We start from the raw sequence: 17,610 nt of genomic DNA, 5'->3' as shown, positions 1-17,610 counted from the left end.
GCATGACCTACACTGAATGTTAGGTCTGAACCACCATTTTTACCCCAATGATTGTTAGCCTTTTTTTTTTTCCCCTTTCTAGCCCCAGCAAGCTTTTTGTATCCTCCCTGCACTGATTTCCTTTTATAGGACGTTGTCATGGCTCCCTCACTGCTGTCTTCTTGTCTCAATAGTCTTCTTTATTCTTGAGCTTGTAGGAATGGACAAGCTCAGCAAGAGTCATCTGAGAGAGATCTTTCTAGTCTTCTAGGGATGAGATTTTGGCCTCAAACCTCTCTGGCAGACTCACGAGAACTTTTTGCATAATTCTTTCGCCCGTCAATTCCTCACCAAGAAGTCTAATTTTGTTGAGCATATTCATCAATTGATCAACATATTCTTTCACAATTTCACACTCTTGCATTTTCAACACTTCAAACTCCCTTTGTAGATTCAGAAAATGCATGTTTATGGTTTTATTACTTCCACCGTACTCCTCCTTAAGCTTATCCCAAGCTTCTTTCGGTGTCTCACAAGCCATTGTTCTTGTGAAGACTAGCTCTGTTACGGCTGAGTGTATATGAGACAAAGCTCTAGGAGCTTAATTTCGTGGCTCCTTCTTCATGCAGTCGGATTTGGTTCAACATGGGATCTGGTCCTAGTTGAGTTGGCTGCCTCTCTTTTGTCACATATTGCCAAAGACCTTGTCCCTTTAAATATGTCTTCATTCTAACAAATTGTATGTGGTACTATTCTCCATTGAAGACTAGAGGTAAGAGAGAAGTTGTGCTTAACGCCATGAAGACTGGTTTTTTATTTTAAAGTTGAAGGTAATTTTGAGGGAAGAAGATGAACTATTTAAGGATAGATTAATCTCGGTGAAGAGAATTAGGGCTCTGATACCAATTATTGCTTTACAAGCTGGAGAATACAAGAAAGAATGCACGAAAAAAGTTCTCGTTTTTCATTAATTCAACATTGATTATATACAACCTAGACACACACATCATTGATTGTGCCTTTTAACATGCCTATCTGTAGAGCATTAAATGCTATCTCTAGGTTGCAGACATAGTTGACACGCTAAGCCACATTTACATGTTGTCAAGATATTGAGCCAAACATTCCTAACTAGTTTGACATCTGGCAGTCTTATCCATAATAACAGCTAAACCCTACAGGGAAATTGATTGTCCTCTGACATTCAACAATGATGGCTCTAACCTTCCTTCTGACATGCTTCTATCGTAAGCTCGTTAGGTCGCTTGAACACTTTCCTATATTGCTTCCAGATCACATTACCTTTTGGTCGCTTCATCCAAATTGCATGTTTATTATGACACACGCTTAGAAAACATTTGCTTCACATCACAGCTTTACTCATGTAGTTCATCTGGTTGCTAGCTTCAGGTCGCAAGCCTATTATGTCGCTTGCCACATGTTTCCAGAAAGATATCATTCACGTTAACAGATCTTAGTGAGGCTAAAACTAATTGGCTTCTAGCTGTGAACATGCTTCCCTCACTTTCAGAATTGCACCTATCAGCTTGTGGACTTTCCACTCTTCCTCTATCTATTTCATTCATTAATCTTATATCTCTTTCGATACTTGATCTCTCCCATAATGGCTTCAACTCCTCAATACCTTACTTTTCAACTTAAGTAGTCTTGTATATGTTGATCTCAGCTCTAAGTCCAATTTCGGGGTGGAGTTTCTGGTGAATTTGCAGAGTTGCATTCTATTTAACATATTGATTTGTCTGAGAAGTCATTTATTAATGGCAAGTTACCTATAAAGTTGGGCAAGCTCTACAATTTGCGTGTGCTTTACTATCCTTCAACAACATTAGTGGTGTGTTAACATAATTCACTGATGACTTGTCTAATTGCATTTGCATCAACTACATATTAGAGTTTTTACGTTTTGGGTACAATGAACTAGGAGGATTTCTTCCTGATTCCTTAGGACACTTACGGAACTTGAAACATCTTTTACTCCATAAAAACCATTTTTTGGGTTCGATCGCAGACTCCATTGGAAATTTGTCATCCTTAGAAGAATTCTATCTTTCTGAAAATGGCATGAAAGGAACACTTCCTGGTAGGCTAGGACAACTTAGTTGTGTTAGATATAAAAAAATAATCAGTGGGAGGGAGTCATAACATAAGCTCATTTTTCAAATCTCACAAGCTTAAAAGAGTTGTCAATTGTCCATACATATCAAAACATCACCTTGGTTTTTAATGTGAGTTCTGAGTGGATTCCCCCTTTCAAATTTCCTATGTGGCTAAGAACCAAAAGCAACTCAATTTTGTGGCTGTTAGGTTACTTTGGTACGCTAATATTTGTGATTAATTACGAAATATCTATTTAAAAATAAAATGTAAAAAATAGGTTTTTTTATCTTTTAAAATTCAAAAACTACTTTTAATATGGATTATTATGAAAAAGACACCAGACTCTCCGGGCATTATACAGTGTTCATAAATTTTTATTTCAAAATGAGTAAACTGACTTTTTCCCACCCAAGGCTTACCTTATTGAACTTTTCTACCCCAAAAAGTTTCAAACTGATTCAATCGTTCACCACCATTCAATCCACCGGCCTCTACTCAACAAAACCCCTCTTACCTTGGCTCCTGGTAACTCGTTGAACGCCGATTAAGAAAGTGAAGTATATTTTAGGTATTAACAGAATATAAATTTGAATGAAAAAGTGGTATTTTGAAACCTTTTGGGTGAAAAGGGTTGTTAAGGCAAACCTTGGGTGGGAAAAAGTCCTTTACTCTTTCCAACTTTTCCATGCGCTAAGAAATCAAAACGAACTCAATTATGTGGGTGTTTGGCACACTAATATTTCAGACAGATACCAAGTTGGTTTTTGGAGTTAGATTTGTTTCTGAACATATTGGACTTCAGTTGAGCGGTGCAGTTTCAAACACAATGAAGTTCGGTCCAGATGCTATGGTGATCTTGAACTATAATATCCTTGCTGGCCCCTTGCCAGTATTTTCATCAAATGTGACTTATTTATATTTGGACCATAACTTTTTTTCTGGACCCATTCCTGAGAACTTCGGTGAACGAATGCCCATGTTAACATATATAAATCTCTCTTTTAACCGTTTAACAGGATAAATCCCGGATTCCTTGCCCCATTTCTACTAGCTTGGCAGCTTCTACTTTTTTGGCTCATTTGAGCGGTTGAGCCTGTCAAACAATAATCTATCTGGAGAAATCCCATTAACGAACCAATTACAACCTTCAATGATCCATCAATTTACAAGGGTCGCACTGCACTTTGTGGGTCTGCACTACCCAACAAGAGCAACGAAGACGAAGAAACATCTCACTTTCCCAGTGGAGAAGGAAAGATGTTGAAGACAAAGATAAACTTGAGAGGCTGTTGTTTTATAGCACCATAGTACTGGGATTTATCATTTGTTTGAAAATGAAGAAATCTTGGAGGCTTTCCCATTTCAAATTGCTGGATGACATGAAAGATAACCCAATCAAAATCAGCATGTCTCCAGAGACCAGCAGGATACTAATGTACTACCTTCGTGATAAGATGAAGAGTATTTTATACTCCCACATTAGATAGAAATTATTGAATTTTAGGCTTATGAATATCACTTAATGAATTAGTTTCGTGCAGTTAATAAATACTCAGAACAGTTATAACTGAAAATAATGAGATATGGTAGCATGCATTGAGGACTGTTGCTAACTCCACAGGTAAAACAATGCATGAAACATGAAGTTTGCATAAAATTAAAAAAACATGGTAAAACAACCATGAAACATGAAGCTACATTGACAGCACAGGAAGCCATCTCATTAATAACTGAAGATTCTTGCAGTAATATAAACACAAACTAATGATGAGAAATATTGGAGCTTAACCAGTAACAGTTGTATATTATGCAAACGTTGAAATTCCCTTCATATTTCAAAATATTGATTATAATTTTTCTGTAAAAACCGCCCCATTTGAAAGTGGGTAAAAATCTCCTCTACATTTCAACCATCATGATCAATCATCAGTGCCAAAGTAACGATCACCAAACTCCCCCAAACCAGGGATGACACGGAATTCTTCATTTAAAGAAACATCAATTTCGGAAGTGACAATTTTCAATGATGGAAACCTTTTAGAAACACAATGGATTCCCTCTGGAGCCTGAAGTTAAATCATAAGATCAGTATATAAAAAATAAAGTACACAGGAGGTATCACGAGTAACAAGAATTACTCACAGAGATGAGGTTGAGGAATATAATGTGGGATTCTGGTACTCCTTTCTGAATGAGTAGTTCGATAGCTTGGTTTGCAGAGTTCCCTACAAGGAACAACCATCAAGATTAGTTTTCAATCATCATACAGGAATATTGTCAATATTATAATAGTGTCCACTGATAATAGTTCAACAGCTTGGTTAGCAGAGTGCCCACTTGCCAAAATCAGTAGGCACATGGTTTTACCACAAGCTGGGATATGCAAGCAATGCATCATTTTTGCACTCTTATTTCAAATCCGGAAAGATTGGCTTGCAATCATCAGCAAATCAATAGCGTGTACCTAGTCCCTAATCATCTTCTGTGTTGTTTTCCATTACATCTTAACCAAGACATCATTTCAAGACCGTAATTCCAGGGAGCACACCTTAAAATGGTAATACAAATATGTTACCGCTGATAAACCTAAAAATGACAGCTACTTTCTGGTAGTTTGAATTGAAAAAGAATAAGTTCAGTCACTCAAGCAGTCATTCTCAAAAATTTTGTGTGAAAAAAAAGAAAAAAAGAACTGAAATTTTTTTCACTCTCAATTTTCCACCTTCTGTTATAAGAGATAAGCCCTTTAGCAGAAGAGGATAAGGATAAAAAAGAAAAAATAGAACAAGTTATGAGGACCACAAAAAGGCTTCTTGTTAACAAAAAGAAGGGAAATGACAATGAAACTTCCAAGGAAATAAAGAAAAAGTTACCTGTGGCAAGTACAGGGTCAAGAAGCAGGACATGCCGTTCTGAAATATCCTTGGGAAGCTTCTCATATATTAGCTGATCATATTGGGGACAAAGTTGAAGACTAAAATTAATTTCAGATAACCTTTAGTACCACAGGATGCAACACTCTAGCTCCGGTAATCTTTTCTTATAAAAGAAATATATATCTTCTTTACCTGTTTACCATTATCTCCGTCACGGTGAATCAGAATTTTTCCAATTTTAATTCCTTTGCAGCATGCACGCAATGCATTTTCCATGCTCTCACCACTGTAACATCACGAGGGGAATGTATTAGCATGAATCAAGATAAATGAAGTCACTAAAATTCAACGCAGCAGGAAATTCCCATATCAAGGCTCATGTCCAGCTTCCACAGGGACATGCTGAAGATCAGAAACCAAATTAATCATTATCATATGGCATAAGATGGAAATTGACATCATAACTCATGATACAAGTACAATGCCATAAAACTAGAACTAACAAAATGAAAACCTCACTAAGTGTTCACCTTCGAACAATGGAAACCCCACACAACTTCTTGCAAAAATCAACCCCCGTATACAGTGACGCTGAAAAAGGAATAACAAAAAAAAATTTCCAAGTTATGGTATGCACAAACATAAAAACAAATACATGCGGGAAGAGAGAATCAGCTCAAACATATCAAGCCAATGGCAGAGGCATAAGTAAATTCACAAAGTTTATGCATATTTATAGAATGTGGGAATGGAAAAAGAGGGGCCAGTACGGGGACGGAGGCAAAAGTAAAGAGAGAACTTGAGATCCAATGGCTTAAGAGCAATTGAGCAAACACACTGTCAAAGCAAATATTAGAGACACGCAAATTCATAAAGTTGATGCATATTTCGAGGATGGGGGTAAACGATATGAATACAGAAAAAATGAGTTCAATCCCGCTATATGTTATTCTAACACACCTGTTGGAGTAACTATTTGCTTTTCAGTGAATGGCAGATGGCCAAGGCCATGCTCAACAACCTGGAAGTCAAAATCAACACAAGCAATCATATTTTTTACCATAAGAACCAACTAAGATTTCAAGGCTTAAAAAAGAAACAGCTCAGTTAAGCTACAGTATCAGCAAAGCTATGAAACAAAATTACCAAACGGATAAGTCGATCTGAGTAAAACACGAAATCATGCTTTGATATCTCCTTGTCTCGTATCAGTGTATGCATACCTCTAATCTGAAACATGGGTCTCTCATAAGAAAATAACTAAAGAAGTACTAAGCCAAAACATGTAAACAATAAAAGAACACCACATTAGATTGCAAAGTTGAAAGGGAACTTTAAGGAAAGAATTATCATCATAATGCCATGGTGCAAAAGCCTTATATTTATAGTACTTGGTAGAAACCAAATCGCCACAATCCATGTGTTTTTATGTTTTCCAATCACATCAGGCATATATTAAGTTACTGTAATCCAGGAACTGTTGATCAGTAAAACTTATGTCTATGTCCAGTGAAAGCGATGGGCACTGGCTCAGAACACACAGTAAAAAGCTGTTCTAGTATTAACAAATGGAGGCATATGAAGCCATATTTCTGTTTCTTTACAGAAGTAAACCTCATACATAAAAGGAAAAATAAAAGCAACACATTACAGACCAAAAAGAGATACCTGGAATGTTGATTGAATCACATAGACATTGGGATATATTTTACAGAGATCATGCTGACCAAGCTTTGTGTGGATATGTTGTACAATCAGATCAATGGCAACATGATTATCACCTCCCCGGGGAATGATTACATCCGCATACTTCTTTGATGGATGAACAAAATCGTCAAAGGCAGGTTTCACAAACTTGGCATACTGCAAATTAACAAAATGCTTGCAATGTAATTATGATTTGGAATGCCATAAGAAGTCTAAACTTTTAAAACTAAAGAGGCATGCAGATAACTTCCAACAATGGCAAAGATTAAAGTTTCTGCGGAAATTAAAACCATACATGAGATTAAAGACAGATTTTTTTTTTTCTATTTTCATGCAGTAGCCCATGTGCCACAGGGTCAGTTCTCCAAGTGGCAGATTAGGAGTTTCTATACTTCTGGCTAACTCCCAGAGTAGTGGCTTTCACATAAACACAGAATACTCTTGTGTAAAAATATATAACCATAAGGTCAAGTAGCACAGATGAATAGAAGCATGAACAGAAGGTCTAAGCTTTCATCCAAATGAACTCCTAATAGGTTCCTAATTAAAGTTAACTGAATCATGTTGTATATAAATTAAAGATATCATAAAAGCCTTGCCTGTTCGAGTACAGAGTTTACATCCCTACCCCTCTCAACTGTGTCACGTCTAATTCTACGAGCAAGCCTCACATCAGCATCTACAATCAATAAAAGTCAATTATTATAAACAGAACAACAGAGCAAGCAAACGAGCAGGTAGAGGAAGAGAGATGCAACCAAAAAAAAAAAAAAAATTGACAACTGCTTTCCCATTGGACTGTCAAAGGTAACGCTCTAGAGAATCAATAAAACCCCTCCTACAGCCCTTCCACCCCCAAACCCTCCACACAGGTCTCCACCAGACATGCATGTGCTTGTGCACATATACATAAAGCAATGCTTGCTTAGCATTGACAATTGTCAGCAACATAGGTCCAATTAACCCGCAAACTGGGCACACCTATGAAGCATATCTCTACAACCTATCAACAGGATCTATGAAATCGTGAAAGCCTATATTTGAGAAACGTGCAAACTTTAGTCTTTCCTTTTATATTCAATTTAAGTGTACATTATAGAGAAGATCCTATCAGGATATCAAATTTGTAAAAGGCAGAGAAATTAATGTCCGAAAAAATGAGTATTCAGGATCATCTGCTGAATACACACAGTTGAAACAATTTGACAAGTCTATAAGCCATTTATAAATCTTGCAATCAGCCGGACCCATATTCTACAAAACATAAATCCTCTGGATATTCTTGAAAAGATTGATTTTGTTTCCTTTACTTCTTAGCTTTTAATATTTTCTGCAAATAAAACTTTAAAGTAATTAGGAGCAAAACATCCCTTCAAGAACAATGTAACACAAATTTGGAACAACTAAACAAGTAAGTATGGAACATATTTCTATATAGTAAAACCATAACATTGAAATCAACCATCATAAATACACAAATGAAACTAGGAGGATAAGAAAAATTTGATAATAATGATGCCTAAGATCCAAAACTGATTAAAGAGATCAAACCTGTGTCAACAAAAATCTTCATGTTCATCAGGTTGCGGACACGTTGATCATGGAAAACCAGAATACCCTCCAGGATAATAACATCAGAAGCATTCACCTGACGAAGAATTTAAGAGTGTAAAATAGTATTCTTCTGATTTGATGAAAATACGATACTGAGTCAGTATGTTGTTAAGTAAATACCTGCCGAAAACTATCAGAACAGCGACGGTGATTCTTAAAATCATATATCGGAACTTGGTAGGGCAGCCCGGATTTGAGCGTTTTAATGCAATCTAGAAGCTGCTCAGTGTCAAAAGCATCTACAAAGAGAGTAACATATAATTACAAACAAGTAGTAGAAACTGTTGTCAAAAATTACGAGAGAAAGTCTTAGGTATAGGAAGGGTGCACCACTTCCTCTATGTGTCCATCCAATAATATCATGCCAAATATCATTTATTTTGTCTTTCATCACACCAATCATAACCATGACCGGCTGATTTCATAACAAATGTATATATGACATTATATCATCATATGTACATACAGATGGCATGATACGTCCTCCCACCTCAGTTTTCTCCCAATACCAACATGAACTAGGAAAATTAATAAATGACAAGAAAAAACAGAAATAAGATTCCAATCATAATTAATAAATACCAGGATGATCGAAATTATACTCATGTACACGTTTTGATTCTTCAGCTGTCAAACCACGATAAAAGGAATCCTGCATAATATGCATATCAAATAAATAAAAAACTGGAAACTCCAAGCAAAATAGCAAAAGAAGCAAATGCAACAGACCTGATTGACAAGCACAACACGATGATCATGAAGTTGTTGGATGATCATATCACAAACAGTGGTCTTACCCGAAGCTGTACCACCGGAGACTCCTAAACAATTATGTAGATAATCCCAAACAATCAATAACCAAATTCATACCGAAAATAGGTATAAAAAAGATATTTAAACGAAGGGAACAAAACAAAGATGAAAATGAAATTGTAAAGCACAAACAATAACGTCACTAGAGTTAAACAAGTCAAAGATTATCCAATTTAATCCGAGTATTACTATTAACGAACAAAGGATTTCACAACACACAAGACACTTATTATCATTTATAAACCAAATGTGAAATTCGCTTTCATAAACAACAGCAGTTAAAGCATTCTCAAAGTAGAAACGGAAAACGAAAACGAAAACAAGAAGCTGAGCTTTTGCTTCAGTTAATTAATAAATTGAATGTTACTGCCGAAAGCAAAAACAGGGTTAAAAAAAAAAAAACAAAAACAAAATCACTTCGAAATGTTTTCAAATGTAATTATAGAACGAGTGAGTTACCAATAACAAAGGGTTGTTTGGGAGCGTTAACATCGGCTACGGCGGAAGCCAAAGCAGAAGAAGCTGAAGGCGATGAAGCGGGGCTGTCGATGCGTAGGCCGGAGAAGTGAGGTCCGGAAGCCTTCTCCATCACGTAGTCTACCGAAATAGTTTCTTCAGGCATTCTATTTTTTCCTCCCTCTCCCTCCAATTAAGCAAAAGCAAAGACCAAACGCACGCTAATACTGTGGGTTATGACTCAAAACACAATAAATTGGCTGTTGATAATTCGTTTGTTCAGTGCCGTTTTTGTCACCAAATTCTCAGGCACATTGGATTGGCTTCTATATTTAACGCCTTCTTTTTTCTTTTTCTTTTTTCTTTTTTTTTATTCCAGTTCACTATTAACTTGAAATTAAAATGACAGCCGAGACCTGAGAGGCTGAGCTATATAAAATTATAAATAACAGAAATTGGGTTATAATCTGAGCCGTCTAAACCATTTCAATCTAAATCTTGGCTTTTATTTTATATTAATTTAATTAATATTTGCTCATTTTATATTCTTTTACTTGCTACGCAAATGCAATTAAGAATAGAATAAGAATACTGTGCTCACCAAACAATTAAGAATAAAAATCGTTAAGGAGAATAAATATTTGGAATATGCCAAAGTGCAAATACGAGATTTCCTTTTCTTATTTATGTTATCCTTTTATAGGTCATGAAAGACAAGAAGAATAACCACTTTTATTTATTATTAAAAACGTCAAAAATATATTTTTTCGTAAAAAGAAAATTGGAATAATTGTCTTAAAGGTGACCCCTTTCTACGGGAGTTGGTAAAATTGGTTGTTAATTGGGGTCTCGGCTGCTCGAAAATGAAGCCATTAGAAATGTGTTTAAAGATAAAGCTTGACATTGTAAACATAGGATATTGTGTCTAAATCACAATAATTAAGTCAACATTAGGAAGCTTAAAGATTCGTGAAATCCAAAACATGTGAAACACAGATGACGTTAAATATAAATTAATCATTAAGAACAAGGATTAGCATGCAGCCTTTGGTGTTAATTTTGCAATTAAATAAGTTTATTAATATAAGGTAAATACGTTACTTTCAATAAATTTAAGTAAAAAGATTCACTAGATCAAAAGGATTTCACAAACATCCCTTTGTTTCTTTTAAGTTACATAAACACCCTTTCTTTCTGTAAAATCACACAAGCACCCTTTCTTGAAATTGTAATTAAGTTTAAAGAAATTTATTGATTACAAAGAAAATTATCTGGCCAATATTATTTCAATCAAAAATCAATGATCAAACAAAGGAATATTTTTATCACTATTCGTTCAAGCTTAGAGACAAATAAAATTGTGACTATAATTTAACCCCTCAGATTTTAACATACTCAATACATATATAAACCAAACTGATGGCCAGTAACGCAACAATGGAAGCAAATGGAATGATAGCAGAGGCCCCGGAAGTTGAAGCAGATTTCGAGGAAGTCGAAGGCGTAGACGAAGATGAACCTGCCGCTGGGGTAGAAGGGGCACTGCCGGAAAATGTAGTGATCTTCACCTTCATTCCCTGGCCACAGTGGCCTATTGTGCCGCAAGCAAAGTAACGTGTACTGGGCTTGTCCAATTTCACCACATCATTTCCAGTGCTCAAAGAGTTTAATGATGTTCCCAGGTCGCAGTTCTTGTAGGCACTCTCACTTGCTACTTCAACCACGCTGTGGAGCCCTGAGCTATACTTGAAAACTGTCCGAAATTTAAAAAAAACTTCAGTAATGAAATCGATACTAAAATTTAAAATTATTAGCTAGCTCAAAGGAGGATAGAACGTACCAAGTTGATCGCCAACCTTAAATGTTTCCCCGGATGCCCATGAATTGAGATCTGCAGATTCAACCCAACCTTGGCTGCCCCCAACAACATGTTGAGCTGCCGAGGCTTCTTTACTGAACAATGCACCAACAAGCAACACCAACATAACCCAGCACATTCTCTCCATTTCCCCTTGGCTTAATGGAACTTCTCTTGGTGTCAGTTTGTATTTATAGATAATGAAACCCTGTGAATAATAATCAATAATCAATAATCAAAATAATCGATGACTTATAATATATTGTTTGTTTCCTAACAAAAATCCTGAAATATATATACCATATTGCCCTGGAGATTGGCATGATAAACAATACTTTATAGTGTAAATGTGAATCTAAAGGATGGGCATATGTGGAAAATTGGCAATGTTTAGATTGGCCGTAAAGCAAAATCTATTTGGTTAAAGGTCACTGAATTAAGCTTGGCGTTGAAACAAAGCCATTACAGTGATCATTTTCGGATGTTGGACTTCCTATTTAGATATACAAAACATCAAATTTAGAGGACAGCTTGGAGAAGTAGAGATTGTTTGGTGAGCTGTCTGTGATCATTGACACATATGATTGATTTAGTTTTGGGGGTTTTCAAAACATTAATGGTTTGATCAATTTTATAAGGAAAAATGATGGAGCAGTGAGGTAAATCTCTTGTCTAATTACATGCAATTAGAAAACTGTTGAAATTGCGTCTAACTTGTTAAACAAAATATTGAATTGACCAATGATCTAAATCCACAGGATAGTGATAATTAGAACTGGAAGAACAGTAAATTTACAGTTATAGGCCGCTAATGCATTAAACTCGGGCCCTCTTGAGGACCGACTACTGTTGACGTTTAAAGAAAGATAAAACTTGATTATACACAATATCTTTAGCATTTATGCCCATGATAAAATCTGCATGAGCATAATTTTTGATGAACTGAACGCCGAGCTTGTCGACATCATGGAACTTGAAACTATCGAGTAAATCCTGAACATCTTTAACATCAGAAAGTGCATCATTGCCTCCATAGCTGACAAAGATTGGAAGGTCATGAGGAATGTTGGAGATGTTATAAACTGGAGGTATGATTGCCCCATAATGCATCAGATTGTAGTCAGGTCTCCCATAGTTGAACTTTGCAATCACTTTATCTCGAACAGCTGAAATTTAATTTATCAGGATATATAGATTTTTAGCCTTTTTTTTTCTTTGGGAGAATTCAATAGAGGTTAGTGAGAAATGGACTTACTCTGAGACAAGTGAATCATGTTTCTGGTTGATGTTGATTGAGGCCCATTTTTTAGGAAGAGATCGACCGTTGAAGCATTGAGACAGCAATTTTTCCCTTCAATCAGATTGTTGAAGGAGGTAATAAGTATGAAGTTGCTTCCTTTGTTCAGCAAAAGAACAAATTGAAACTAAAGATTACCAGTGAGGGAGGATAATAAGTCATAGCAGTCAACTCCAGGATTAGCACAAACTGACTTGAGAAAGTTTTCTACATGTGGGCTGTTGTTTAGAAAACCAGCCATTAATTAATAACTTGAAGCATTTCAAGGTGGATAATTGAAGTTGTATTAAATTAATAACTGTGGTGAAACAATGAACTTACTCTTTCGGATTGAATTCTGCCAGGCCTAATACTATCGTTGAGATCTGTGGGAAAAACTAAAAATTTTATCAAAAACTTTAAAAATCATGGAGGAATGACAATGAAATGAATAGAGATCTTTAGGACGGACCTCTCCAACGAAGGTTTTGGCAGCCAGAACCCCAAGAACAGTGCTCATGTGGCTCAAATAAGCAATGGGACTTAACAACGCTGCTGATTTCAGCTTATCCACCTGTAAACCTTCGGAGAAGGATGCCAAAGCTATAAGAGTTCCCTGTTAAATTAACATTATGTCAATTTGATTAAAGCAAATTAGATAATTGTAATTTATCATCATACCACATTAGTTTAATGTGTTTACCAGTGAATGCCCCACGTAATTTACTTTTTGCCCTGTTTGGCTGTGTACATAGTCGAAAAAGGTTGGCATATCATAGGCCACCAATTCATCCCATGACCAATTCCAGTACTCCTGTCATGTGACAATTTGCATACAAAAAACTAAATTAATAAACGTAAAAGAGTCAACATTTTCCAATGAGATTTCTTAGCAAATCAAAATAATAAAGAAAACATATTGAAAAAAATAAAATAGAGCATGAGAGGAGAGGTGAAAGAACCGATTGAGCGGCATCGAGAGAGGTATGTCGTCGGCTAAATCTGGTTCCTCTACCGTTAGCAATCCACACATCGAACCCATTATCAGCTANCTTTAACATCAGAAAGTGCATCATTGCCTCCATAGCTGACAAAGATTGGAAGGTCATGAGGAATGTTGGAGATGTTATAAACTGGAGGTCTGATTGCCCCATAATGTACCAGATTGTTGTCAGGTCTCCCATAGTTGAACTTTGAAATCACTTTATCTCGAACAGCTGAAATTTAATTTATCAGGATATATAGATTTTTAGCCTTTTTTTTTCTTTGGGAGAATTCAATAGAGGTTAGTGAGAAATGGACTTACTCTGAGACAAGTGAATCATGTTTCTGGTTGATGTTGATTGAGGCCCATTTTTTAGGAAGAGATCGACCGTTGAAGCATTGAGACAGCAATTTTTCCCTTCAATCAGATTGATGAAGGAGGTAATCAGTATGAAGTTGCTTCCTTTGCTCAGCAAAAAGAACAAATTGAAACTAAAGATTACCAGTGAGGGAGGATAATAAGTCATAGCAGTCAACTCCAGGATTAGCACAAAGTGACTTGAGAAAGTTTTCTACATGTGGGCTGTTGTTTAGAAAACCAGCCATTAATTAATAACTTGAAGCATTTCAAGGTGGATAACTGAAGTTGTATTAAATTAATAACTGTGGTGAAACAATGAACTTACTCTTTCGGATTGAATTCTGCCAGGCCTAATACTATCGTTGAGATCTGTGGGAAAAACTAAAAATTTTATCAAAAACTTTAAAAATCATGGAGGAATGACAATGAAATGAATAGAGATCTTTAGGACGGACCTCTCCAACGAAGGTTTTGGCAGCCAGAACCCCAAGAACAGTGCTCATGTGGCTCAAATAAGCAATGGGACTTAACAACGCTGCTGATTTCAGCTTATCCACCTGTAAACCTTCGGAGAAGGATGCCAAAGCTATAAGAGTTCCCTGTTAAATTAACATTATGTCAATTTGATTAAAGCAAATTAGATAATTGTAATTTATCATCATACCACATTAGTTTAATGTGTTTACCAGTGAATGCCCCACGTAATTTACTTTTTGCCCTGTTTGGCTGTGTACATAGTCGAAAAAGGTTGGCATATCATAGGCCACCAATTCATCCCATGACCAATTCCAGTACTCCTGTCATGTGACAATTTGCATACAAAAAACTAAATTAATAAACGTAAGAGTCAACATTTTCCAATGAGAATTCTTAGCAAATCAAAATGATAAAGAAAACATATTGAAAAAAATAAAATAGAGCATGAGAGGAGAGGTGAAAGAACCTGTTGAGCGGCATCGAGAGAGGTATGTCGTCGGCTAAATCTGGTTCCTCTACTGTTAGCAATCCACACATCGAACCCATTATCAGCTAAAATCAATGGTAGATTTTGTTCAGGTGGATTTAGAAGCCATGTCATTCCATCCTGCACCAACAACAAATGAAACCTCTCAACTCTCTGTGACCAAATCACAGCTAAAAATTGCACTCAAAACAATGCGTATATATAACACATACACCGACAGATTTAGCAGCCAAACTATCAGATTTAGCGCCTTGATCTCTAATTTATGGCTTTTACCCACTTCAGTAAACGGACAAAGAAGACACTGGCACTGCATGCCGTGCATGTGACCTCACAGCAAATGTAATAATTATAAATATTGAATTCTGGGCCCATTTTTATTTGAACCACAAATGATGCTTGATTTTGTGTACCATTTGATTATATTTTGGCCCTTCCTGATTCTTGAAAGAATACCAACAAGGAGAGAACAGGGGACAAGGACAAGAGTCACAAGATGTTTGCCTTGGGATCTACAATGTCACTGTCATTGGGTCTCAGGACAAACCTTGAGTTCGTGAATATCGTCACTGCTTCGGGATAGAACATGATCACCTAAGTTTCCTAATATTTCTTTTAGCAGGTTTATAAACCCAGCACAGGGGTATAAAAGAATTAATGAACGAAAAAGCATTATGGAGCACTTCTCTTTAATTTGCTTCATCTAATTATAAATGGAAGACAGGCAGGATTTCTCTCTTTTGATCCATCTTTTGCTTTTTCCCTTGTGGGTGATGATTTTAGAAGGCAAAACTACAAGATGAAGATTGACACAGCACATGAATCATAACTGATTCTAAGCGAAACATTAGCTACGACTAACCATTCACTTTTCTCAAAGTAACGGCAAATTTTATCTCTACCCTTTGGAACACGCAAGAACAAAAATATAAAAAAGAGCAAATTTTTTAAGTCAAACATATCAAAACTGGTTAGACTTGACAGACTAATGGCTATAGCTGTGACCATGAACATCCAATTGAAAACCATTTTTTATGCTTATCAGTGGGAAAACGTGAAATTTTGATAGCTTAAATCATGAAAAATTCCTGTTCTCGTAAAACACCTTTGGTCTTGGCTTTTTAAGTGCCTTTAGCTAATTTTAAGTGACAGATGTTCCCCACCCGCAAATTAGGTTTTACTTTATCGCAAAGTAATGTCCTGGGCAGCATGATGGATGCACATGTTCATTATTAGATACTGTTGGTTTTGCTTTCTGACAAGAATGATTAAAATTTGAAAGTAATAAATTAAGTACCATAATGCATCACAGACTTGGACTGGACCCTTTTTTCACGAATTGTCTATTTGTCAAACCTAGCTAGTTTGTCAGGTTTCACTCAAGTTGCAATTAACTTCTTCTTTTTCTTCCTCTTCATAATCACGGACGTGAGACAATAGAGTTGTAGAACCAGAAAAACGCTACCCAAAATCAAAGTGCTGAATGATACAACCAGCGAAAGGAAAATATGTCAAGTATTAAATTGATTATACTAATAACTTACCACTAGAACTCCATGTTGTATTAAGACTGGCTGCTTCTTAGTCATGTTGCCACTGGCAATACGCCCTTCTGGAATTCTCTGCATATTAAGTATGTATCCATCTTTGGTTGTCACCTGAAAAGACACATGCCCACGTCAGTAACTTTCATCAACATATATAAAAATTAGTATATCTGTTTATGGTCCTCTTTTAATAATTCAAATGAGCTCTTACATAAATCTCCTGGCATTTGTAACCATGTACAATCACCGAAGAAGCGCATATACCATTCGCTTGCGACATCATAGGATCAGTTCTGGTCCTGCGAAATGAGCCACGGCCGGAACCATATGCTTGATGGGGCTGAACCACCAAAAGAACTAGAATACAGAAGCTCAACAGGCCACGGAGATGAGCCATAATTTGCCTCACTTATCTTCCCTATATATCTATGAGGACGTAAATTAGCAATTGAAACTAAGGTTTATATAGGAGAGATGAAGAGGGTCACTGAGTGGGAACACAGAACCGTTTTAAGTTTGTGGATCGCGACTTAACTGACTCGTACGATTTCTGGGGTTAAAGTGAGTGGCTTTTCAATGAGGTCGTGGGTCCCAACTGAAGCTTTTGCTTTCTTATCAACAGCAAACTAGATATGCATAAGAGAGTTGAAGTTGATGAATGATGATCTAAAAATTTGTTAAATATATGTTAATTTTGTACTGAAAGCAAAACAGATTTGCAGTTGCAGTATATACATGTACAATATGTAGAAAGAGAGAGATCAGAGAGAGAAAAAGAAGTTTGGGTAAGCTTATGGAGAGTGAGGATTGGGGGGGTCTTTTAAGATGGGACCAATGACTTTACGTATCAGAAGTATGAACAAAAATTATGGGGCCCTAGATGTGACATGTGTTGTCTCACTTTAAAAGGTGAGAATTAATGGGGTAAATCATTGATACTGCTTTAAGTTTTCGGAGGATTACACTTGCTCAAATTTAGGGTCTATTACAAAGAGGTTACGCCATTGATGTCGCGACGGAATATTGATTCCAGATATTAGGAGCTCACTTTAAACAG

The 17,610-nt window shown here is 36.2% G+C and overlaps 3 protein-coding genes across 4 annotated transcripts; all 3 read right to left on the bottom strand.

The window, feature by feature from the left end:
- Positions 1-3,900: 3,900 nt before the first annotated feature.
- Positions 3,901-9,729, bottom strand: LOC116110394 (uridine kinase-like protein 1, chloroplastic). Its single transcript, XM_031396624.1, has 14 exons — positions 9,567-9,729; positions 9,024-9,115; positions 8,877-8,946; positions 8,415-8,533; positions 8,232-8,328; positions 7,280-7,359; positions 6,642-6,836; positions 6,120-6,203; positions 5,934-5,994; positions 5,504-5,564; positions 5,166-5,259; positions 4,971-5,043; positions 4,240-4,322; positions 3,901-4,163 (listed from the first exon to the last, which is right to left on the bottom strand). Exons 1-14 carry the CDS (start codon positions 9,727-9,729, stop codon positions 4,017-4,019), a joined length of 1,419 nt encoding a protein of 472 aa, XP_031252484.1. The 3' UTR covers positions 3,901-4,016.
- A 1,179-nt stretch (positions 9,730-10,908) lies between these two features.
- On the bottom strand, positions 10,909-11,622 carry LOC116110434 (mavicyanin). The gene is made up of 2 exons (XM_031396651.1): positions 11,404-11,622; positions 10,909-11,316 (listed from the first exon to the last, which is right to left on the bottom strand). The coding sequence occupies exons 1-2, from the start codon at positions 11,567-11,569 to the stop codon at positions 10,943-10,945; spliced, it is 540 nt and encodes a 179-aa protein (XP_031252511.1). The 5' UTR covers positions 11,570-11,622; the 3' UTR covers positions 10,909-10,942.
- A 446-nt stretch (positions 11,623-12,068) lies between these two features.
- On the bottom strand, positions 12,069-17,241 carry LOC116110415 (triacylglycerol lipase 2). 2 transcript variants are annotated; one of them, XM_031396643.1, is made up of 11 exons: positions 17,060-17,241; positions 16,765-16,971; positions 16,551-16,664; positions 14,986-15,126; positions 14,729-14,839; positions 14,498-14,641; positions 14,368-14,411; positions 14,185-14,264; positions 14,004-14,099; positions 13,757-13,914; positions 12,069-12,429 (listed from the first exon to the last, which is right to left on the bottom strand). In XM_031396643.1, the coding sequence occupies exons 2-11, from the start codon at positions 16,948-16,950 to the stop codon at positions 12,265-12,267; spliced, it is 1,239 nt and encodes a 412-aa protein (XP_031252503.1). In that variant the 5' UTR covers positions 16,951-16,971; positions 17,060-17,241; the 3' UTR covers positions 12,069-12,264. The 2 variants fall into 2 exon arrangements, with proteins under 2 accessions (XP_031252503.1, XP_031252510.1); XM_031396650.1 differs by lacking the exons at positions 13,757-13,914; positions 14,004-14,099; positions 14,185-14,264; ... (1 more) ...; positions 14,498-14,641; positions 14,729-14,839 and adding exons at positions 12,677-12,772; positions 12,857-12,936; positions 13,040-13,083; ... (1 more) ...; positions 13,401-13,511; positions 13,660-13,699 and having other exon boundaries at positions 12,069-12,587; positions 15,026-15,126; positions 16,765-17,241.
- Positions 17,242-17,610: the final 369 nt, after the last annotated feature.

Source organism: Pistacia vera, unplaced genomic scaffold (assembly GCF_008641045.1).
Source record: "Pistacia vera cultivar Batoury unplaced genomic scaffold, PisVer_v2 Contig1180, whole genome shotgun sequence".
Taxonomy (NCBI): domain Eukaryota; kingdom Viridiplantae; phylum Streptophyta; class Magnoliopsida; order Sapindales; family Anacardiaceae; genus Pistacia; species Pistacia vera.
The sequence above is the reverse complement of the archived record's forward strand: the minus strand, read 5'-3'. Positions and strand labels throughout refer to the sequence as shown.